The following is a 25533-nucleotide window of genomic DNA, read 5'->3' as shown; positions in this document are numbered from 1 at the left end:
CTTTCAGATCCTTGTACATCTTGGTACTGCCTGGGTGCACTGTATATCCCGTACTGTGAGCTTCATCCATGATTTCCTTCTTCAGACCAGGATTATCTGGAACACAGACTCTGTTAATAAACCTCAAAGAGCCATCTTCATGTATACGGAATTCTGACTGTGTATCAGACTCGATATCCCTCCTGATCTTCTGGAGTCGAGGGTCATCAACTTGCGCTGCCTTAATTCTATCAATAAGTGTAGGCTGGACTCGCAAGTTTGCCAATTTCATAGTAGCCTCATGTAGATACACCTCTATCTCTGCTCTCCTCAGATCTTCCAGAATATCCTTCTGAGTAGTAATCAAGGCTGCAATATTCCCTGAAGATTTCCGGCTCAGTGCATCTGCTACTACATTTGCCTTTCCAGGGTGATAGTGGATAGTCAGATCATAATCTTTTAACAACTCCAGCCACCTCCTCTGTCTCATGTTCAGCTCTTTTTGAGTAAAGAGATATTTCAGGCTTTTATGATCAGTATATACCTGACATGTCTCTCCATACAAATAGTGCCTCCATATTTTCAGAGCAAATACAACTGCTGCAAGCTCGAGATCATGTGTGGGATAGTTTTCTTCATAAGGCTTGAGCTGTCTAGAGGCGTAGGCAATAACTTTTTCATTCTGCATCAGCACACAGCCCAAACCCTTCTTGGAGGCATCACTGTAAATAGTATAATCAACACCCGTGACTGGCAGAGTCAAAATAGGTGCTGACACTAGCCGGCGCTTCAATTCCTCGAAGCTCTTCTCACACTGATCTGACCACTCGAATTTCACTCCTTTGCGAGTGAGTCGAGTCAAGGGCCCAGCAATACTAGAGAAGCCTTCTACAAATCTTCTGTAATAGCCGGCTAATCCAAGAAAACTGCGGATCTCTGATACATTTGTCGGTCTGTTCCAGTCAACTACAGCTTCGATCTTCTTCGGGTCAACCATAATTCCTTCTTTAGATACCACATGTCCCAAGAACATCACCTGATCCAGCCAGAACTGACATTTCTTCAGTTTTCCATACAATTGATTCTGTCTCAAAATTTCCAAAACAATTTTCAAGTGTTGCTCATGCTCAGTATGACTCTTGGAATAGATTAAGATGTCATCAATAAACACAATTACAAATTTGTCCAAGAAAGGTTTAAATACCCTATTCATCAGATCCATAAATGCAGCTGGAGCATTTGTCAACCCGAAAGGCATCACCAGATACTCATAATGGCCATATCTGGTGCGGAAGGCAGTCTTGGCTATATCAGACTCCTTTATCCTCAATTGATGATATCCAGATCGCAGATCAATCTTTGAAAACACCTGGGCACCCTGAAGCTGATCAAACAAGTCATCAATCCGGGGCAGGAGGTACCTGTTCTTGATAGTCACTTTGTTAATTTCCCGGAAATCAATGCATAGCCTCATACTGCCATCCTTCTTCCTCACAAATAACACTGGTGCACCCCAAGGAGAGACACTGGGTCGAATGAAACCCAGATCCAATAGCTCCTGCAACTGTTCCTTCAGTTCTTTTAGTTCAGCAGGGGCCATTCTGTAAGGAGGTCTAGATATGGGTGCCGTACCAAGGTTTAGATCAATGGCAAATTCCACCTCTCTAACTGGTGGTAAACCAGGAAGCTCATCAGGGAAAACATCAGGGTATTCCCTGACCACGGGTATGTCTTCAATTTTCTGTTCCGACTGTTCAGAATCCATGACGGCTGCCATATACACAGAGCACCCCTTCCTGAGAGACCGAATACCCTGTAAGGCTGCCACTATCTGAGGGGAGACACACCCTCCATCACCCACAAAATAAAACTCTTCAATGTCAGGGATTCGGAAAGTCACCCGCTTCGAGAAGCAGTCAATGGTAGCGTGATATATAGCTAACCAATCCATACCCAGAATTAAATCAAATTCATGTAAGTCCATGACAATAAGGTCAGCTTTCAAGTCTCTACCCTCTACAATTACTGGGCAAGACTTGCATATCAGTGAGGTGATCATCTTACCCCCAGCTGGGGTACTAACACATAATTCTCTCTCCAAGGGTGAGCAAAATATGTCATGCTTATGCACATATGTGGATGAAATAAAAGAGTGTGTGGCCCCTGACTCGAATAGTGCATATGCATAAGTAGAATGTACTAATAAGGTACCTGTCACTGCCGTGTTGGATGCCTGAGCATCCTGCTGTGTCAGTGCATATACCCGTCCCTGGGTGCGAGATCCTCCTCCCCTTTGCTGCCTGAGGACAGCTGACTGGGTAGCCTGTACTGGAGTAAAGGAAGTCTGTCGTTGAGGAGCTACAGAACTCGGTGGCCTCTGCGCAGATCTAGTACGAGGACAATTGGAAATCCTGTGACCCGGCTGACCACACCCGAAACAAACTCCAGAAACTGTCTGAGTCTGAGGGCACTCAGCTATCCGGTGGCCCTGCTGACCACACCTGAAACATGCCCCAATACCAGGCCGTGTCTGAAGACACTCAACAGCTCTATGTCCAGTCTGGCCACACTTGAAGCACATTCCTGATATCCCCCTGCGATCCGGTGCAGTCCTCCCATATGGAACTCGCTGCCCTGCTCCTGGACGGAACTGCATAGGTCGGCGCAGATGCCGCTCACCGTCAGAATCAAAGTCCCTGGTCCTCTTTGACTTCCCTTTCTGAGCATCCTGTGTCTCCTTCCAGATGATCTCCATATTTTTAGCTCTGTCAACTAGGTCATCATAATCAGTCGAGTGAACAGCAGCTAAACCCTGACGCAGGCGAGGCCTCAGTCCTTCCTCAAATCTACTCATCCTAGATTTAGGGTCTTGGACAAGAGATGGTGCAAAACGTGACAGTCGATCGAACTCAGCCTCATAATCCTCCACAGTCATACTCCCCTGAGAGAGACTCAGAAACTCCCTCTCCAACTCCCTGATACAACTGGAAGGGAAATACTTGGAGTAGAAGGCCATGCGGAATCCCGGCCAGGTCACATATCCTGCATCCTGCATCATAGTCCTCTCCACAGACTCCCACCAATGATGAGCCCGGTCCTGAAGCATATAGGTGGCAAATCTGATCTTCTCCTCCTCAGTACAACCCATGGCCCTGAAAGCCTTCTCCATCTCATCTATCCACCATTCGGCCTCTTGGGGATCGGTAGTTCCCTTGAAGGCCGGAGGAGCCAACTTCCGGAATTCTGCAATGCTCCTCCCCTGATCCGACGAGCTAGCAGAGGGATGCTGTGGATGTGGGTCCCTCTGCTGTCTGACCAGCTCAATCACCTCCCTGACCAGTTCCAATACTGGGGTCGATCCTCCCGCCTGATCCTGTTCTGGTCGGTCTAAAACTGTCGGAGCAATCTCCTCTTCCTGAACTCGCTCAGCTGGGCGAGGAGTCGCCGGATCATCTCCCATCGTCTCAATCAGACGACGAGGTGGTATACGAGTACGGCGGGGCGGCATCCTGATACAGACATAATACCACAAGTTAGGGTTAAGTCAAAAATCTTCCTATGAGTTTACTACCCCACTCTCATTTCCTCACATGTGTCCCTATGCTCCTAGGGTTTTTTTTTTTTTTTTTTTTTTTTCTGATGTCCCTAGTGATCGTTAACCTAAGCTCTGATACCAATAAATCTGTCACGCCCCGAACCCGAAGCCCGGGGCGCGAGCAGACGCCGCGCACCTGCAGGGCGGACCCCGCAGGCGCGCAAGGCAGATAAATCAGATCAATCATCAATAACTAAACAAAGATAAATTCCAGTTTTCAATTCAAATGTCCATAAATATATACATATGTCAAAAGGAAAAGTCCATATCCATTAGCTAACTACATCATGACCACTCCATCCCGTAATCCCTATAATCACATGTCATCACCTGAAAAAAATAAATAATAGGAGTGAGCTAACAGCTCAGTAGGCGACATCATGCAATAAAGTCATCATATAACATGTCATAATGCATATAAAAGCAGCTAAACTCATAAATCCAAAAATCCACACAATAATCTGTAAACCCGATCCGAGACTCAAAATATCTCAACCGCATGACTACGGCCACATCACCCAGTGGCATGGTTACACCGAAGTGCCAATACAACTCTCCGAAGAGCCGCTCCACTGAGCCAACGCACCACTGTGCCGCACCCCCTGGTGCCAATCTCACGCTCCGCAGAGCCAACGCACCACTGTGCCGCACCCCCTGGTGCCAATCTCACGCTCCACTGAGCCGCTCCGCAGAGCAAAACGCACCCCTGTGCCGCCACTATTCTATCACCGGTGGTCACGGTGTCGGAACCAGTTCCTCAGTACAAGTCGACAGGGCCAACGTATCATCCCATTGGCGGGGTCTAGACTATAGTCACGCGGTCTTTAAAAATCAATAAATAAATTTTCCACATCGTGAATTTCCAAATCAAAGTCATGAACATGCTCCCAATAATAAGTCACATAACAGTTTATATAAAAAAAAATAAATATTTAATTCTAATTCTAACACATAATGCCAAGAATAAATCATAACATCAAGATATGCAAGATACATGTTATAATTCGATTTAAAAGCAATAAGTCACCTACCTGGGTTCGCTTAAAAGATCCCTGCCACAGATATCACGAACCCCTGATTAAACATAAATATTAATTATTTAATTAATTAAGAAACATAATTTAAACTAATTTCAACCCCTTAAACTCCTAAGTTCATAAATCCAAGAATGGGCCCCCAAGATCAAACATATACCCTAAAATCAGAATCCTTTAGACCCAAGTCAATTGTGGCCCAAAACAGATTAGGCCCAATTGAACCAAACCGGATAACAGGTTCAGATCAGATCTCAGGCCCATACCAAACCAGCCCACAAATCCAATCAGACCCAACTCAGCCCAAAAACAGGTCCCTAGCCCAACCCAAACCAGGTCTGACCAGACCAGATTAGATTAAATCTTAACAAACCAGATTACACTCAAATTAGACCAACCCAAGTCTAGACCAGATCCACAGTCAGAAGATGGTTCAATCAGATCAAAGTTCATTTGTGTCTGGTTTGTGACACCAACAGGGCACGGAAATCGATGCAAGGAAACACCCAAAGTTCATCTGTGCCTGGTTTGAGACACCAACAGGGCACAGAAAACGATGCAAGGAAAGCACCCAGCCGGAAGAAGAAGAAGAAGAAGAGGAAGAAGAAGAAGAGGAAGAAGGAGAAGAAGAAGAAGAAGAAAGAGAAGGAGGGGGGGTGGCTGGTGGCTCCGGTCGGCCCTCGGCGGCCGACCGTGGCCCTCGGCGGCGGTGCTCGGCCAGCCGCCGTCGGCCACGCCGCTGTCCCGAGCCGGGCGGAGAAAGAAGAAGGGAAGAAGAAGAGGAAGCAAGGGAGGAAGGGAGGGACCGAGGCTAGGAAGCCCGGCCTCCGTTCGCCCACCTCCGGCCGAACTGGTTTCGGCCGGATTGACCCCGACCGGCCACCGTTGGTCGGACGAATCCTACAAAAAAATCATCTCCGAAATAGGGAAGTGAAACCGAAAACATACTCTCATTCCTTTCCCCTTAAATTCATAAAAAAAATAGTAAATAAGTTATCTTCCTCACCTCCGGTTGTCGGGGAATGGATTCCCGACGGCGTTGGCGGCTCCGGCGGCACCTACGGCTCCGACGACCGTCTCTAGAAGAGGGAAAAAAAAATGAGAAGGAAAAATGAAATGGAAAAGGTTTGGGGCTCTCAGAGAAGAGAGAAAGGGAGAGAGAGAGAGGGAGAGGGAAGAGGGGAAGAGGGAAGAGGGGGGTGGTGCGGAGATCTCGCTGGCCGTTCGGCCGGCGTGGTCTTCGTGGGCAAACCACGATGACCCAACTGAAGTCGGCACTCCTTGCCAACTTCAGTTCGGGTCTTCACACAGATGGTGTTCTTCACCTGGGAGCCCCCACCCCCGAGTTTCCTCAAGGTCAACTTTGATGGGTCTGTGTTGGATGGCGGCTCGCGAGGTGGTGCAGGTTTTGTCATACGGGACCTGCATTCCAGGGTTGTGGCCGCAGGTGGTTGTCAGTTGTTTGCTACATCAGTCCCGGGAGCAGAGCTGCGTGCTGCTTGGGCGGGGCTGCGACATGCACGGACGATGACGCGGACCAGCTCGATTATTTTGGAGGGCGACTCAGCTACTGTTATTGGATGGATTCAGAAGGGGTTGAGGGGTGAGAGCTCGGACCACCCCTTGATCCGTGATATAGTCAGGATGATGAGAGATGGGGGGGCCTTCCAGGCCAAGCATGTATTCCGGGAGGCCAATGGGGCGGCTGATTGGGTGGCCGCCTATGCGGCCCACCATTCGGGTTACGCCCTTTAGTCGGGGGAGGGGGAGTTGCCACTGGCACTCCGCGAGATATTGTATTTTGACTTTATTGGGTGTATTCACACACGGTTTGTATGAAGCACCCGTTTCAGCAAAAAAAAAAAAAAAAAAAAAAAAAAAAAAAAAAAAAAAAAAAAAAAAAAAGGAAAAAAAGACCAATAATGCAACCCCAATCTAATCAAGAAAAGAGCTTCGAATTACAACTATCAAAATCTAATCATAAGGGAAAGATGCAGGGAACGATATCTTGAACTAATTCAATACCATCTAATCCAGCTACTTACTTTAACTTCTAATTCTTATTTAAAAGGAATCAAGAATCATAAAGCACGTTGGAGTTCCTTACGAAGAAGAGAAAAACCTAACCTGGTGGGCGACCTGAGAGGGCCTGGAGAATAGCTCTCGGATTTCTCGGAGCTTCTCGTCCTCGGTGCCGCTCCCTCCGGAAACTGTTTCTTCCGAAGCTCTGACGACGGGCGGGCGACGATCCCGTTGCCGAAGCTCCTGGCGGCGATGGACCGATGGAGAGGAGAGGAGAGGAGGAGGCCGCCGCGTCCACTGGAGCGGAGGAAACCCTCGACGGACGACGGCATCGACGGTCTTATCGGGGCAGTGAAGTGAGGTAGAGGGAAGAAGGGGGAAGAGCCCGGGAAAAAGAAAGGACCTCCGAAACAGAGTATGAGAGTCCATGGGGCCAGCTGGGCCAAGTTAGTGGGCCGCGTTTATCTGACGCGTAGCCCAGCTGGCTTGTGACGCTCAGTGGACGCTGTGCATGTGACGCTCAGCATTAGCGAGACACATGATAAAAGAAACTAATTAAAAATTTCAACAAGAAGGGAAAAAAATAGAGAGAGTAGTCAAAATTTCTTTTCCCCAATTAAGGGATCAGGACAAAGACAGATAAAACTAACAAATTCTTTAATTACCGTGAATGCCCCGTAATGCACTAGGTTTTGTGGTTCATCTATGGTGTCATTCAAACTATGGGTTTGTTGCCACATGGAGATGAACTGAAGCAAAACTCACTTCCCTCGACCACTGGCCAGCATAAGATCATTCTGAAGGCTAATATAAACCTAAAATATTCAAATTGTTTTTTTTTTTTTTTTTTTTTTTTTTTTTTTTTTTTTTTAATGTTGAAACATAAGATTCATACAATTCTAATACGGATACATCCAATAAAGCCAGAAAATAATAAGTCCTGCAGCGCTCCCAACAACTCCCATTTCTCAACCCATAGGGGGCCTCTGAAGTAACTGGCCATATATGAAGCCGTTCAGTCCGTGCCCCGTTGGCCTGATGGTTTCTTCTTGACAGGTATAATTTGGCAGAAGGCAAATCATTTCTCCAAAATGTTATTAGTTTGGTAGGCAATTTTAGCAGTGCACCTCATTTTCTTTCCTCTTATTTAGTATCAAAAAAGAGCTAATTTGTGCTTAACAACTATCACCAATGATCAAGCATTCAATGGGATTTTAAGAGTTATGATGCACAGGAGGGTGCATGCAGCAGTGAAAAATTTGGTCAGCATTTCACATCAAAACTATGTATAACATGGGCAACAGTGAGCATTTGGGCACAAGCAAATAACTTCTGATGTATAACATGGGCAACAGTCAGCATTTGGGCACAAGCAAATAACTTCTGATGTATAACAAGAAGAGTAGGAAGATAATTCTGTTTGAACAATCGATAAAGGGCGCCAGTGCAATGCACAATAAAATTTCCCTCCCCAAAAAGGCAAACTAAAACTGCCTCGATGAATTTAAATATTCCCATCCTTGTTCTCTGTGCACACAAATGTCAGAATACTGAGCTTCAGTAAGAGTAAAATCACCTCCACTGTAGCTGTTCAGTTTGGAAGGAAACGGCAGTTACAAATCCGATGCTAGGATATACAATTTTAATCAGCACTGGATTGTCTTGATCGGGATAACTTGTCAGTCAACTCTAGGTCTTGTTGTCTCTCTAAATATTTCTGAGCAGTAGATTGCACTATCTTAACAGTGAAGTTCATTAGCATAAGCCATATGAAGGTATTCCAGATCGTTGTAAAAGTCAGATTCCACTGCTTTCCCTGAAGAAAGGACAAGACATTCAAACTCAATATCATCAAAGAGAATACGGCAAGGCAAAAGAGGCCAGACAACATGGATTAAGTTAAAGCAAATTTGGTTAATGAATCCTCAAGTTTGGCATCAAGAAGTTTTTTTTTTTTTTTTTTCAAAAATGAAGTGCTTGGTCCTACAAGGTGCACAACATTGAAGTAAGATGTCCGACCTTCACAGCTGAGGGGTCTGGAGCTGGAACTGGGGCAGACAGATATTTATCCTTCACCATGTGCAACTTGGCAATAACGTCGGGCAGTACACCAGAGAATCCAGGACCGAAAACCCAAATCAACTTGTCCTCCACCAGTTCTAAAAGTTGGTTATTGCATATAGAGATGATAAAAACTGTCTGCAGTATCAACAAAAAACAATTACTCGATAATACAGAAATACTGAGAATATTGAAGGGCTAGAAGCATTAATCCCGAGTTAAACACCATTTCAGCAATTTCAAGTGCAAATCCATGCTTGCAAATATACCACAAAGGGGTCCACAGTACTTGAGACAAGTGAAGATCCAGAGCACTGGCATCAACTTCTATAAAGTATATTAAGAACTTCAAAAAACATGTAGAGACCTCAGTAACAGGCTGACAGCATACCTGCATGTAAGCCTTAATGATTGCCTTTCCAGTCAGAGTCGCAAGAAAGAACTTCCAGAATGGGATTCCAAATTGTCCACATATAATACCAGCGAGATCAAAAAGTGGGTTTGGCACCTAAGCATGCAGAAGCCATTGCAAGAATACCCTCTTTCAGCTACTCAAGCAATAAATACATCAAACAGAGTCTATCTTAAAACCAACATGAATGAAGTGAGACCTCTACAATATTGTTATGCAATTTCGATGATTTTAGTTGATGGAAAAAACTTGGAATTCTATTTTTTTAAGTTACTAAAGACAAATTGTAAACTAAAGGAATGAGATTACTGAAAGACATAAAGAAGCTACATTATAGAGCCCCCCCTCCCTCTCTCCCAAATGTTTTCAGGTGTCAGAACCCTGTAAAACCCCCAGCTTGCCTGCTGTCGAACCAGATATTTTAAGCAAAAGTTTCTAAGGAACAGAATCCAAAATTTTTAGATTCAAAACAACTGCTATTCAAGAACAACATACTCATATTACTCCAATAAATAGGGAAGATAACAAACTAAGAAAAACCTTTAGAAAGAATAGGGAGGTCAGCAAACTAACCGAAGCAAGCACTAAAATTGTAAAAAAGTTGAGATGTTGCAAGCGAGAAACAAGCCAGCATTTAATTTTCTTGAGAGATGCAGATATAAATCCATCTCCATTTGAGGAAGCAGCACCTAGATCCTCCATGGTTTCCAAGTTACTTGCTGACAAATGGGCTGCAGTACATACTTATGTAAACAGATTACCTCCACCAAGAAAACTTTGGATTGCATACAAATAGAACATCCACAACTCAAAATATATTCATGTGAAATAGATCTAATGCTTACTTTTATCTACCTGACCACGGTAACCAAGGAAAAATTAATTAGAAGTCCAAATAAACAATAAGAGAAAGAACCATGTTTTCTACCAAGTAGAGTTGTAGATGCTTTCATTAAAATGGAAGATATGCAGAAAACCGAATGCACATTGCTCCTTAACTCCTCTAGCCTATTGTACTTCATGTCTGCATATCGTGGTGGCCCTAGTGGTCTATGCACAGTATATTTTATGTACATGAAATAGAAGAAACTACCATGTCATATGAAATTCTATATAAGGCACACCTAGGCCTTTATTTTAAAGGGCATATTGATATAATTCAAAGAAACATTGGTAAGCTGAAAGAAACGATGTCATCGACAATTTTATTTACATGAAACTTGCTGAAGGCCAAAGTCAAGCTGCAAAGGGATGCTTCACTGCTAAGCCAATCTGCTCAAGAACTATAATAGATAATGTGCTATGCCGCAGAATGCAACTAATAAACATCAAGAATACTTGTGCATATACTGCAATATATCAAGCGGATCCCTACCTCTGAATGATAACAAATTAAATTGGCTACAGGTTTTGCATCGTATAAACTAAATGCTAGATAATATTTCAGGAAGCTACCTGCTCTTGAGATAAAGTAAGGAGGAAGCTCCCCAAGTGCAGTACCTATGCCCCAAAGAACAGCTTCTAGTTGAACCTGAGGAAGTATTCTGCTCACTGAAACCCTAACTAGAGAACTAGGTGATGATGGATACAGTGGAGGCCCAAATTCTAAACAATCCTTTTCAAGCCACGAGGGTTCTTTTTTCAGCTGTATGGTATCATATGGAGCAGTTTTCAGATCAACTCTACCACATTGCATGGCTTTAATTGTGAATAGGGCAATATGGGGCCCTAAATAGAGCACAAACGTGTGTAAACCAGATCCTGCATATAAAGCAATATAAGCAGATCAGCATCTTGGATATTTCTGCCACTAAAAAAGATATTGATTTACAAACATGGAAACAGAACTGTGCACATGCACAAGCACGTACTCACACTTGCCCATGCTCATGCATGCACATGCACATGTTCGATAAATTCATATGAATCTGGGTTGATGCACATAGTACATGGACATGAAGAGGAATAAAAATTAGTTCAGCATGTTCCACAAAGAAGTAAAATTATCTCAAGTCAGAAGCTGAATTACCATCACATAAATGAAATACCAATATACAACTTACACAAAACTAATCACAGTTATACTTAGCACTCAATCTAGTTAACGACATTTGCAAAACTGATGCAGGTCAGCTCAAGAATGAAACTTTAAAAATATAATTTCTAACATTAAGCTATTTACTCTAAAGATTAATAGAAAAGATTAATAATCCCCCCCAAAAAAAATGTAAACTAAGCACTAATGGTTTGTTCGAAGCATTTTATTGCATCTTAGATCTGAGAATCAACTTAGCACCCAAATACCTCTATCTGGAGCTCTGCGTCCAATCAGGAATCACACTCCAGCAAGTATCTTCTAAAGTTTTCGCACTGTCTTAAATCAGGTACTTTTACAATTAATGTTATTTTATCAAAAGTAATCTTCCTCTGTATACAAAGTACTGTTTATTGATTTATCAATTTTTTTCATCCCTATTTTTTTTTAAATTTCTACAAAATTTAAGTATTAAACATGTATACTACTATTTATTCCATATTATTTTGTACAATTGCTGTATACTCTTTTACAGCTTTACTTCCCAATCCCAAATCCACTACAAAATTCTGGTGAACAAATCATATGCACACAGGATTTGAAAATGGTGAAGGAAAAAAGTGTGCTTGTAATTATATTTTGCATAATCTAACACACTAGCAACTCTCAGAAGGGCGGTATATCTTTTTTCAAACTCATATTTGAATACCAAGAAAAACAGATCATAAGCCCCTCCTATTCTTCTTTGCACAGCAAAAAGCATCCAGAAGTATTAACTGTTTCAAGAACTTGGTACAGTTAGTCAACTTCTTGAAGTTCAGGAAGTCCTCAAATCTATCTACCATGTATGTCAACAGCTATGTAAATTTGATAAGGGAATGCTAAAGGTCATAGTAAAGAATTGAAAGTGTTTTCAACTTAGTTCATCTGGATTAGGGACTGACTGGCCAGCTTCAATAACTCTCCTCAATGGAAATGTGCTACATAAGTTCACGAGTCCTTTATCTTATTCTGACAACATACATTATGGCTGCCATAATAAATATCAGCTTCTTCAGATTTATGCTCTATGCTGCTGAACTAAAAGCATATGAATTTGATGTCTAAATTACAAAATGACATGTAACAAGCTAAAAATAGAACAAAAGGAGCATGCATTACAAGGTTATTAAAACATGTCTTCAGCTACAGAGTAAGGTAACGCAGAGTATACAAGAACTACAAACAAGGAGGTTAGATGGAATATATGAACCAGCAAAATACTGATTCCACTAACCTAGTCCAATAGATGATGCCACACCTAGTGCTACCCACCACAACCCAAATCTGGAATAGCAAAGAAACTCCTGGACATGCTGCAACCATGCCACAAAACAAGTTAATAGAAACTAATCAAATGATAGATTCGAAAAGCATAGGCAGAAACACAATCAGATGAAGTAGACAATATTATGCCAACATGATAGAAGCCATTTACTACCATTTAGAAAACATTGATGACAAACTTAGGAATAAGGATCAAATTTTCATCTCAACTAGCCTGCCATTGACAGCAAAACTTCCTCTTAAATACAGGATTTATTAGTGAAGTTCACGATTAGCAAGTTAAGTTTCCATTTATATAGCATAAGAGGCTTTCAATTAGATGCAAAATTTGATATCACCATAAACAAACAAGCTTATGATTGAAAAAAGGAGACGAATACCTTTTCATGAGAGCCATCAACAGCCATGAGCAGAAGACCAAAAGCCACTACCAGGATACTCAAGACCTTAAACCAACCACCTTTCCTCAGAATATATAGAAGTAATTTTTTCAGATTTTGCACAGTAGCAAAGAAGAAAAATGTTAACGTCCTAAACGGCTGCGTGATCAATGTTAACTTTTCCAGTTCCAATCGATGCTTCTTACGAAGTTCTGAAAAATAAAGCACATCAATCAGAATCAAAAAAATAAAATAACATAAAAACTTCCAACTAGCTAATATATTTTTTCATGCATTGTTGAAGGTATTTGTATCTCCTTTTCCTATACTCCCTTTCTTCTTTCATTAAACATGCATACACCATATACTTCACGATTACGAGTTTCGAATCATCCTCTTTTGGATCTTTTGTATATGCGTAACAATAGAATTTTTCTGTGTATACCGTATAGGTTACGTTATTGTGCCCATCACAGTCCCAAACCCCAAATCCACATCTAATTGAGGTAAGTGTTGACTATTATTTGGAGAATATCAATAAATATTGGATCAATACCCAATCAAACATATAGTACTTATCGCTACAATTTATAATAAGTTGACCTGAATATCTAAAACTGTTTATTTCCTTTTATTATATCCCTTTTGCTTAAGTGTCTTGCTTCTACATTAGCTCGTGGTGCAAAGTTGTGACAATGGCATACTGAGTTTTTACACTAAATTTTCATCAGTAATGATATGCACATTAAGGGTCAAGAATTGTGATAATTTTTAAAAATTTTATTACTTGATTATAAACAAATTAAAGTCTGATACATTTAGCTTGGAAATCTCTCATACTAATGAAAGAACAGCAAGCAAATCCCTCGCAATTATCAAAGGAATAGCAAACAAATCGCTCACAATAATCAAAGGAATAGCAAACAAATCACAAAGGCGGCAAAGGATTCAAATATCTCAGCAGAGACCATGAGAGCAGATATCACGAACAACAGAGAAGAGAGATTCACCTGAGATCAACGGGTCGGCGCCTTCCGACAAGGACGGAGACGCCGCCACCGCGGCTCCTCGGGACCCCATCGTCGCGCGCTACCTCCCGTCCTCCAACCCTAGAATCCCCCCACACATTAAGCCAAAACGCTCGCCGGAATCGGATCTGGAACCCGGGTTCCTAGGGTTGGTGGATCTAAGAGGGCAGCATTGGGGCCAGAGGGAGGAGGAGGGAGAGAGAATCTACGCGCAGAAGGAAGAAAGAGGGGAAAAGAGATGAGCTTAAGGAAGGCTGATTTCGTGCGGGAGCGCCTTAAAAAGCCCGGGGGTTGGACGCGGTAGTTACCCACGAATTTCTTCTAGATTTCTTAGGCTCGCCGTTTGGTTCGAAAGTTTCGTGCACGGGGTTATCCCGGATAAAAAGGAAGAGCATATGCCTTCCAGGCTTAATAACTTATTATAATACCGTGACAGGTTTCCGATGGATTAGATGGGGCAGGGTTATCCGGGATAAGACGGGTGCATCGAATTGGGGTGGGGATGGCGATCACCATCGTCGAGCGTATGGTCTGTGATGGAGAAAATTCCTGGAAGGGGCGGACGCACGTTCCGACATTCCCTGTCTACCAGGGAATCAATCCTACGATGGAAGCTGTTTATATATTTGCAGTGCACCGGCCTTGAAAAAAGTGCATGACAATCTTGTAGTGGTAGTTTTGTCCCATATATTTGGAAGCAGTTTCCATGAACTTCTTGTGCAAAAATTATTGGGTCCCCGAATGCACACGCCACTAATCATAGAGGTACATGAGCCAATCACCAAAATGAGCACATCTCCTTAATTGATAGCGTGCACCAATATAGTTGTGCATGTAGTGCACAAAATAATTTTTCTTTCGTGCGAGTGCAGCTTATCACGAGTTGCCAAAAAAAAAAAAAAAGTCTCCTATACAAGCAAAAGACAAAAAAAAAGAAACTGTTTACTCTATTTTTCAATCAAAAAGTGGAGTTATCAAACAAAGGTTGCATAGTCTCTTGTTGTAAGGGATGCCGACAATAGGCCAAATGAGTAAAATGATAGGCTTCTACTATTTTGGGAACCTTGGCTTGGTGTTCCTTCCATTCAGTTGGGTTCTTTCATCAGTTTGTCTTCTTTCATTCTTTTCAATCTTTTGTTATTGGTTTGAAGGAATCAAATATCTACTCTGCATCGCTAGTGGAGTTTGCTTGAGCACTAGGTAAGAGCCAACATGGATTATAGGACTTGGTCTTGCAAATATGTGCAAGTGAAACTTGATAATATGAATCCCACAACAGCAACATCTCAATAACAGTATAACTTTCAGGAAATTTCTATAACTTGGATTCGTGATAGATTTCATAGGCTAAAAAAAAAAATTGTAGGTCAATTAATTTTAATCGATTAAAACTAGCCTACCCTAAATGAGATGCAGGTCACAGTTATTATAGATCATAAAAGCTTGCTCCATCCTTTTCACATGTCTCAATAAGAGCTAAGTATAGCCTTGAAGTTAGTTAGCTTTAAGTTAATAGATTGTACCATTTCTTCATCAACAACGAGAAACCAAAGAATCGCAACTATGAGGTTTCGTTTTATCAAGATTGAAACAAAAGCTATGAACGCTTCCGAGGTCAAGGGTGCCTTCCACGTTGCTCCAAATACCAGAACATCTTATCCGTCTTTCATGGAAGCAGCCTTCCTTCATGTGAACACATAAATAATCTCCCAACAAATCAAGGAGGGCATCGAATTAAAAAATTCGTAAATATCTACAGAAACACCGACCGGTTGTTGAGACAATTGCCTTGGGTTGCCTTTTTTCATGTTGTGACGGCCCAGTGAGGGAATAAATTGGATTAGACCTTGTCCTCCTTTTCATCTTTTTTTATATAAAAAAAGACGAAGTGATGGGAATGGAAGACGTAATGAATTAGGTAAACGAGGAAGTCCCACAAAAATGCAACAGAATTGGTTCAACGCTCACCTAACCCATTTCATCACAAGCAACCTTCCCTGCATCCAACCTGGTTCATAGTCTATCCAGACCTAGTCAGGAAGAATGCTACAAGAACACCAGATGGCACCTTACCGTTGCTGGATTTAAATATTTGGTGCGTACATCAAACACGCTTGTCGAAGGAGTTGAGCTTTACCTTCACCAGCTATTAATGCTCCCAAAAACTTATCTCCCCCTTCCAGCTTTACGGCACCTCAAGTCCCATTCACTGGTTCTCGCAATCTTCTTTATATCCTCCACATCTCGCCATATAAATTCAGCCTCTACGTCTCCTTCCAGCTCATTAGCTCCACCATAAGTGACCCGAGTGAGCCTCCTTCTTTAACGTTCCATGGTCTTCCCTAGTGACATAAGTCAGACTGAACCATTATTATTTGGTTTGGGCATGGAACGCCCTATTCTACGAGCCAACAGCTTTTAGAAAAGTGGAATAAGAAAGGATTAGTTATTCTAGTTAAAGCTACTTATTTCTTGAATAACCATTCCAAGGAAGGTGGGCATAAAGCTCTCATTTATTTCTGTTTTTCTTTTCTCTTTTATTTTAAGAAAATACCCTCGTTTAGTTTAATTCCAAAATTTGAGCCAAACAAAATCAGCAATAACTATTCCCATCAGATCTTTTCTTATGGTCCAAACAAAAGCTTTTTTAAGGGAAACCGTGGAATAATGATTGTTCAGTGTGTGCTCAGCAGACAATAAAAAACAGGGGGTAAGTGGGGGAGCCAGCCACATAGAAGAATGGATCAACACAAGTAACATCAATATAAGCTGGGGAGTCTTAAAGTTCAATGTGGCATTTAACTGGGATAAGAGCCAAGGCATTCCAGGAGTAATCATTGTGAAGAATGATCACCAGTCCAAAAATTTTGTTCAGTAATAATGATTAAACGCATCTGTAGTGCATACCAACCTGAGGGTACCAACTGGTTGAGCTGATAAAATCCATTGGTCTGGATACAAGAGGTCTGGTATTAATTTTTGTTTATCAGGCTTCTATTTGTCCTCGTTCTGAAAAAGATTAGGACTCTTACTCAGGCTCTGGTTGGAGTTGTTGGACAAGACCAAGACCTAAGTCCCATATTCAGAGATATTGTTCAAAAAGTCACCTTACCAATGCGTGGCCTTTCCGTTGCTATTTTCCATGGAGTGCTAAATGATGTCAAACCCAAAAGGAGCAATAGGAATGGTGCAAACCAGTTAAGTGATTTTTTTGGTGAGATTTTTGAGATTTTCTGGAGTTTGATGTGTAGTTGCAATTCTATTCTTGTTATGGTGTATTGCAGTGTGGTTTTTGGTGAGGGTGGGGAGTGCTTGGAGGTTGTGTTGAGGTCCGGTCCTTTGCTGGCTAGACTTAATTACTTCCCTTTCCTCCCCTTTTCTCTGATTTTTTCTCTCTCCATACCAACCATTGCACTAATCAATGAAATGTCGGGCACTTCTCATTTGCTACCATCTTGCTCAATAAAAGTGAATGGAGAAAACAACATATTAACAAAAAATGAAGAATAATGGTTCAAAAATTGCGTAAGAAATTGTATGTTTAATCCCTCAAAAAACCGAGAAAAAGCTATGTTCAAACGTGCAGGAAAGAACATGAAACTAATAAGGAAACTTAGTGCATGTTTGAGTAGAGAAAGTTGGACTCGAAATAAATGACTCCCATTCTAACCATTCAGTTAAGAAAAATCTCATTCACATTTTGAGACTAGGGAGGAATGAGAATATCCCAATTCTCCAAAGTTATATCCCTACTCTCCCCTAGTATTCAAATCTCATTTCAATTCCTATTTCGATTCCCATTCTAATTCCGATTCTAGTCGTGAACCAAATGTGCGCTCAAAAAAACTGTCATGACACGAGTCTGTGGTAGTTATGTTCCTCAAATACTTTAACACATAATTGATGTATTGATTCAAAAATCCACAGGGGTTTCCAAGATCAGTCGATTGAATACTTACCTCAGTTGAGTAATTTTTCACCTGACAGCTGATAAATTTGCTTGGAGAACTGATGAAGAGTTCCAACGAGAAATGAGTGCTAGCGTGAACCCTGTCATTATCAGTCGTCTTCAGGTAAACTGAAGTGCGGGCCCTCATCTTTATCAAATGCTAGTTTACTTACAAGGTGATCACTACATATACAGAATTGACATACCTTTCTCATTGATCCTTCGGGAATTCCCCACAACCAGTAAGCTGGATGCTAAAATCATACCAGCATAAGTGCGTAACAACACAAATCAAATTGAGTAAAACATGGAAGGATTACCAGTAGAACAGGTACCACCATATTTCAAGAGAATGTAGGTTTTTAGATGCTACTAAAAATGATGGATAATAATTTAAAATAACCATTCAATTGTTATTTCATAGGCACCGAAGTCCAACAGACTCTTCATCTTAGATCACCATGATACTTTGATACCATTCCTGAAGGACGATGGCTGTCTAAAACCACTGTCAATAGAGCTGAGCTTATTGCACCCAGATGGAAAGCAACTTGGTGCTGTCAACAAAGTCTTCATACCAGCCAAGCATGGAGTTGAGAGATCAACATTTTTGAACATCTAGCCTACTTGACTATGACTAACAAAAAAAAAATGGAGACCACAGTAAATTTGCAAAAAAAAAAAAAAAAAAACTGCTGATGTCTTTCTTTTGACTAGCGACTCATTGAAAATTCCTTGTAAAACAGCAGAGGAGGGAAGGAGAGAGCTTGCTTCTCTGCCCACTTCATGTCGATGTACTAATCTGATATGCAGCCTTTAGTATGGTCTCCTTGTTTTCAGGAACTATATCGTAACCATGAATGTAATGACCAACGATAGTATACTAAAACTATGTGCAAAAGCATATGACAAACACTACATCAAATCCTTCTTCTTTTTCTTTCTTGTTTCTTTTTTTGCACGTGTATCCGTGTGTATTGTGTTTATAATACTAAGTTTAAGATGTGAATATGTCCGATAAGTCAACAGATATAGCCTTTGAGACAGTAAATCATATAAGAAATAATAATAATTATTACATGCATTAAAAGAAAAACCTGCAGTATATTAACTTGTACAGAGTTCAAAATCTTTCATATAAATCATACCAACTTTTTTTTAATGGAAATCACATGGTCAATCTTATCAGATCTCATTTTGTAGGATAGATGCCAAACCAAGTTGAATATCTTCTTTAGCACGTCTGTCAAATGGATCCTCGCCAAAGTAAAGATCTAATATTGACCGACACAAGAGCCTGCTCTGGATGCACCCAACGTCCTTTCCATCAACTAGAGAGAGAGAAAGAGTCAAACTTCAACCTTAATATTTTTGAGAGTATGATAGATCCAAGACTATAAAATATCTCATGTATGAATGCTAATTATAAATATTTGCCAACACCACAAGACACAGTCTACCTACTTAGTTCCTTCAACTTTTTTCTGAACTATTTCTGGAAAAATGAGCATCAAGCATCTTTTCTGCATACACATGACATGGTGTACTGTTATCTTTATAGAAGGTTGTGATGATTCATACGAACTACTTAAGCATGCAATTTTGCACAGAATGTGCAGACATGAAATAACACACTTTGCCAGCAATTTTTTCCTTATTTCTGTTCTAAGCAAATAGAAACACAGTTTTTACAGAAAAGACAAAATAAGTTTGTATGGCCCACAGAACTAAGAGAATGCAACTGGAAAGATGATATGAGAGAGGCATACATGATTAAGAATACATGGACTTTTAAGTTTAACATGGACTTCTTTTGATTTCTTATAGAGGGAAAAGTTTGAAAGTTTTTAATAGAGTAATTTTTAGAAAGATTAAGCAAACATGAGGAACTGGGCCAAATACACTCAGGTATGACAGAAGCAAGTTGATCAACAGTGCCACCAAACAAAAATCCCCACCACTCACAAGAATGAAACAAAATGCCAAAAGGAATGGAATGGAGAGATGGAGAATTAAAAATAATTATGTACCAGAGTAGTCGTAAAAGATTTTTAAGGGACAAAAAGTTAGTGCCCAATTGTTATCAAACACTTGAGTCAAAGGACCCAATCACTAAATTCCAATGCCACCAATATAACAAAACCAAGGTCTCAGTTTCCATGGCAAAATCAAAGCAAGTCATCAAACTTTGATGAGATTCAATGAATGTTTCATTTATCAGCTGAGACAGCATCTTGGTTCAGGTGATGGGCAAAAGCACCGCCGCAAACCATGCAGCACAATAATCAATTCAAGTGGCATAGACTGACTGTGTTTAATTCATTTTTTCAGAAGGTCAGCAGACCCCACCATGCATCTTGAAAGAAGATTCACATTCCAGATCTATAAAACTTAAGCAAGTACCAGATGGCTGCAGTACACCATAGAATTCACTAATGGGCATCATATGAAAATAGTAGTCTATGGCCATCTTAACTAAAGAGTATAATAAATGAACAAACTGCATCTCTAAATCCATAAAAACAAGAGTAACAAAATATTTGACAAAAGATAACAAAACAAAATAGCTAGCATAATTATGTTAGTTTACTAAAGAAGTATATTATGAACAATAAAGACCAACTTACTTCTTGTTTGAAGAACATGACCTTGCTCCCTGGAAAGATCTATTACAGATCCCCTTGGTAGCTTGTATTCATCTTTAAATAAGGATGTAAAACTGCAATAAGTTAAACTTGATCACGAATGTGCAAATAAAAGGAAACTATTATGTTTTATATAAAATCAATTAGCACTTTAATGGTCTGATCAATTTCAAAATAATCATGTTTCAATTTTAATAGAAAAATTAAATATCACCATAGCAATCTCTTTGACTGCATTTAAGAACATTTGATATCATAAATAGGGAAGAAATGAAAAAAATTCACAGACAATAGTGGGAGAGAGAGAGAGAGAGAGAGAGAGAGAGAGAGTAGCACTAAATATACATAAAAAATGCAAGGAATACAAAGTTTTCGTAGCTTTTGCAAAAGAAAATGCTAATAACTTCACAAGAATATAATGTGTACGTTTCATCAGAAAACTAGAAAGTCTAAAATATGACATGTACTTAAGGTCACAGGTGAAAAAAATACTAAGTACATACTATTTATTATCTTTTTGTCAACATATGTTTAGCAGTCATAGGCCAGATTGAATTTTTTTGCTGCCCATCTGAATCAAAATTCTTCACATACATCTATCATCAAAGCACACTTCCTTTTAGTTGGCACAACAGGGGCAGACCAGTTTATTTTTTTCCACATGCATGAAATGCACATTAAGAGGTGCATGTAATACACCATCATGCTTTTCTGAAGAATAGAAAAACATTCCCATTTTCCAACTACAAAGCTAATCTCGTAGAAATTATTAGTCACTTGACATGAATATGTAAACTTTCATCTAACTGAGCAGGTTAAAACTTGCGACAAGGTTAAAGTCAAGCAACTATAGCTGCTCAGGTATATATAGTTATAAAATCCTTCAAGTTAAAGAAGAAAGTCATAGGCTTCTAGGCAAACTGACAAACAAGGCCTTTAATTTTAAGCTTTACAGCAAATTTAGGCATAAGAATTTATCTGGGGCGTCAGGCAACAAGGCATATGCAAACCCAGCCTATATGCCACACATCAATTGAACTATAATCGAAGCGTTTCTCCAATCATTAGTTTATTTGGGCTAAAATAAATTAGTCAGTAAAATATGAGCTTATACCAATTGTCCTTCCTCCCAAAGTGAATTTTGGATTCACATGTCACAGTAATTGGAAGAACAATTCTTGAAAGGTAATTTAAGTCATCTCAAATAGCTAGTCAAGCTTTGATGGCAAGGTTGACAGAACTGGTACCCGGCACTGTACCGGTTTTTCGATGGCACGAGTCGGTACGGGCCTACGCCATGCCGTGCGCGTCTGTATTGACAGAGGAGAGGGCATGCAGACCATGGGAGAGAGAGAGAGAAGGGGGAAAGAGGGAGGGAGAGAGAAGGAAGCCGGCGGAGGCCAGCAGAGGCCACAGGAGGCGAGGCCTCGGCCGGTTCTCCTGTTTTGAATGAAATAGGAGTCCAACCGCAGCCTAAAAAGATCGTGATTTTTTTTCTAAGGCCGCGGCCTCCGCCGGCCCTTTGCCGGCATCTGCCACCCTGCGTCGGCCTCCCTCCCTTCTCCGCTCGCTCTCTCTTTCCTTCTCCTTTTTGGGCTCTGGGAACGGTTTTTCGTTTCCATTGCCGGAACCATACCGGTGAGCCGCCGGTATGGCTCGGAACGGCCGGAACCACCAGGTTCGTGACGGTTCCACCAACCCTGCCCAACGAACACTGCAGGGGCAAGATGCGGATGGGATGGACCAAATCTCCATCCCGAAAGGAATGAAACAAAGCCGGACATGTAAATCAAAAGGAGCTTGTACAACAAGTTATCCATGCAAAATTTTCTAAATTGAAAATATATCGAGTGCACAATATGATAAGTAAGCAGCATCCCTAGTTTACCATGTAGCTTTTCAATCATAAACTGTTGTGCTAATGCAATCAAGACACCAAGAAAGCTGAAGATTATGCCAATGCGCCATTTAAGTTCAGCAGGAAAATAATACTGAGAAAGGAACTAAATAATAAACACTACCTTTGAAGCAGTTCTTTGTTATCTGCTCCACTAAACTTTTTGATCCTGCTTCCCACAGATTTCTCAAATGCACTGCGCACAGAACGTATACTAAGTCTTCCATATACTATTTGAAGCCTAACTGTCATGCGTAAATCCTGATCCAAAACATCAGCAATGAACTCCTTATTTTCTTTCAGTTCAGACACTGAAAGCGTTCCATATGTCTCACTCAATTTTTTTACATCGCTATCATCCGCATAGACACCTGTAATAATGACAAAATTAGCTATACCAGAAAGCAATCAAGCTGTGACTCGCAAATAAAGGTGTCTACATGGAGGCAATAAATACATCAGCAAACACTCGGACACAGCATTACGAGCAATTGTAAGTATATGCAGGTTCTCAACTCAAATGAACAGCCTTATTGATGGATGGTTAGATCAAAAACTGCTGAAGAAATGCTTGCAAAAGTTGTTAAAATGAGTTTGGAAACAAGACTAGGAAAGCTTTTGTATGAATGGTGGGAAGTTATTTTTTTTCAAAAAAAAAAAAGCACTAGAAGTAAGAGAATGTATTTGAATATCATTACGGTTAGACCTTAAGAATAAGGGAAAAGAGAACTTTCTTCTTACCAATTTAAAAGAGCATACAATAAGCAGTGCAAACTGAGAAGCAGATCCCGAAAGGCCGACATAATAGATCTTCGATGAGAGTGTTGTTTAGCGTGTGTAGGAAGCATCAAGAGCAAAAAAAGCAGGCAAGCTCGTGCAAATTTGAAATGGTGGTTCAAACAATGTACGAATGCAGCGATGAAGCAGTTCATGGCAATCTCAATCAACTAATGAAATCGAGCATTGGCTAGCGAGACTAACAGGTGGTGTACAAAATGATCAAGTAATTCCAGAAGAAGACACCAGTCATTCGCAGGCAGGCAACGCAAATGAATGTCAAGAAACCATCAAAACCCAGAAATACTCAGTATCATAGCTGGATCTCATGGTAGAATCCGGAGAAAAGTGGAAATTAACCACAGAAAAAGATCAAAGAGGGGAAGTAAAAATGGCTTGAATTTACGTTAGATTAATTCCAGTGTAGGGGTAACGAGAGAGAGAAAGAAAGAGAGATTACCAAAGGCGTAGACGTTAATTTCCTTCAACCCCAAGACATTACTCTTCCGCAGTCCGATCCCCAGGAGGCGCCGGCCGCCGTCCAACGCCGTGGGGAAAGCGACGCCGGTCTTGGGCTCGACTGACGTTCCCGTGGTGGCCGGGGCGTCGGAGAGGGAGAGAGAGGCCCACATGGGAGAAGAGAGCCGCATGAGAGATGTCTCGACTTGGTCTGCCGATTTGAGAGCGACGGCGAGGCCTATGCCGGCACCGACGGCTGCAGCGGCGGCGGCGGCGATGGCGCGAGGGTAGCGGGACGAGGCATTGGGGAGGTGAGGAGGCCGCGGGGGCCGAGGAAACGAAAAAGGGAAGCGGAAAGAGACCATGGCGATGGGATTTGGAGAAGAGCACAGAGTTCAGGGCGGCAACGCGGAGGTGGGCACTGTTATAGGGGGATTGTTTCGGACAAGGGTTGCGTCTTTTGCGCGAAAGAAGGATTCCATTTCCTTCGAGCGAATTCACCGTTGGATCGCGCAATGGTCGCTTCGAGATATGTGCAACCGGATGCATAAAGTGATTTGGCATTCTTTAGATGTGTGTGGAGGAACATCCAACGGTTGATAAAGAAGATCAATCATTCCTTCGCGCGAAAGACACCTTTTAATTTACTGATAATTAAAGTTTTTCTAATATGCATCTAAAGTTATAAATACGCTCTTAACTTTGAAAATGCACGCTTTTTCTCTTTCCCTTTGAATATATATTATTTGATACAAGAGTACAGTAGCGAGAATCAGTCAAGGCTCCTTAAACGGAAAACCTCTATATCCAGTTAAAACCTGATTATGTGACGGATTAAGGGCATATTTGTCATTTAAGAAAAAAATTGTAACTTAAAAAAAAAACTTTCCAAAAATTAATGTTTGGTAACAATATAGGAATTTTTTTATAAGAAAACAATTAAAAAAATATTCTAAGAGTGCAAAAGTGATAGGTCCCAACCTGAGAAGAAGGAGCCGGGAGAAGGCAAGAGAGAGAGATTATATTCAATAGCTTTACTTGGGGTGAAAGCACACCACAATGCACCGAACAATACAACTCTCTACTTGCCTCTCTTTCCTCCCAAACACTCTTATTTATTCTTTCTGCATGACCCTTTGGTAACTGACTAGCGAAAGACGAACTATCACTTCGGCAAACCGCTTCCCACATCCTTGCGTCGAAGCCATGTGCATGGCTCAACGTGAATCTCCCTTCTGCTCTCAATTCCGAACGTCTTTCCGCTTCCTCTGTCTTCGCAACGGAACCATCAACAGAGCCTAGTCTTCCTCCTGCTCCCAGCTCCATCGCGGCAAACTCCCTCTCCACGTGCATGGCTTGTTGTCAAACTGCCTCTCGTTCCTAAAGATTCCGATGCTGTGGTTTGCGTGCATGGGATGTGGTCTAGAGCCACCAGATAACGGGGGTTTGATCTCCGAACCCGTTGGGGCTGGTGGGCTTAGTGAGCTTATCAAAGAGCATATGATTTAGAAAAGGGGAGTGATACGGGGCGTGAATGAAGTCTACATGAGATCCATCGTAAACAAGTCCACCAAAGGGTGAAGAAGATTGCGTAAGCCATAGAAGTTAGAATCCAGTTATGCTTATTTGACTAGCTGGCAATAGAAATAAGAACCCAATCAGGGTTCATAACTTTCTAGCCATCTTGATCATTTAACTGCATTTAGATATGCTTGCCTTGCAAGAAGTAATAGACAAGCTAAGAGATAAATATCTCTGTTTGGGTTCAAAGTGTAAACCATAAGCCTGGTCAAGTACTTAAGTCTTTGCGAGAACTTTGAAACAAACGACACGAGAGAGCCAACTGTATAATCGCATTTCAAAAGCAATTTCTGCACAAAAATAATCGTCACTGGTATTTTCTTGCAACCTGTATGCTCAATGAAAAATTCACA

The 25533-nt window shown here is 41.2% G+C and overlaps 2 protein-coding genes across 6 annotated transcripts; both read right to left on the bottom strand.

Moving 5' to 3' along the window:
* Positions 1–7991: 7991 nt before the first annotated feature.
* Positions 7992–14252, bottom strand: LOC103717651 (vacuole membrane protein KMS1-like). Of its 2 annotated transcripts, none has more exons than XM_017845313.5 (8): positions 13855–14252; positions 12845–13056; positions 12415–12493; positions 10559–10864; positions 9677–9846; positions 9083–9199; positions 8650–8829; positions 7992–8446 (listed from the first exon to the last, which is right to left on the bottom strand). In XM_017845313.5, the coding sequence occupies exons 1-8, from the start codon at positions 13922–13924 to the stop codon at positions 8273–8275; spliced, it is 1308 nt and encodes a 435-aa protein (XP_017700802.4). In that variant the 5' UTR covers positions 13925–14252; the 3' UTR covers positions 7992–8272. The 2 variants fall into 2 exon arrangements, with proteins under 2 accessions (XP_017700802.4, XP_008804338.4); XM_008806116.6 differs by having other exon boundaries at positions 9677–9834.
* FAP1 (Chalcone-flavanone isomerase family protein) lies at positions 12917–24671 on the bottom strand. 4 transcript variants are annotated; one of them, XR_016396346.1, is made up of 7 exons: positions 23601–24671; positions 22488–22734; positions 20449–20540; positions 19039–19152; positions 18028–18068; positions 17832–17922; positions 12917–13056 (listed from the first exon to the last, which is right to left on the bottom strand). XR_016396346.1 is itself a non-coding variant. In XM_089925187.1 (5 exons), the coding sequence occupies exons 1-5, from the start codon at positions 23962–23964 to the stop codon at positions 17932–17934; spliced, it is 954 nt and encodes a 317-aa protein (XP_089781313.1). In that variant the 5' UTR covers positions 23965–24671; the 3' UTR covers positions 17929–17931. The 4 variants fall into 4 exon arrangements, 2 of the variants coding, with proteins under 2 accessions (XP_089781313.1, XP_017700805.2); XR_016396345.1 differs by lacking the exon at positions 12917–13056 and adding an exon at positions 16075–16214; XM_089925187.1 differs by lacking the exons at positions 12917–13056; positions 17832–17922 and having other exon boundaries at positions 17929–18068.
* Positions 24672–25533: the final 862 nt, after the last annotated feature.

Source organism: Phoenix dactylifera, chromosome 9 (genome assembly GCF_051530095.1).
Source record: "Phoenix dactylifera cultivar Ajwa chromosome 9, Ajwa_hap1_PhDact_Kaust_v1.1, whole genome shotgun sequence".
NCBI lineage: Eukaryota > Viridiplantae > Streptophyta > Magnoliopsida > Arecales > Arecaceae > Phoenix > Phoenix dactylifera.
The sequence above is the reverse complement of the archived record's forward strand: the minus strand, read 5'-3'. Positions and strand labels throughout refer to the sequence as shown.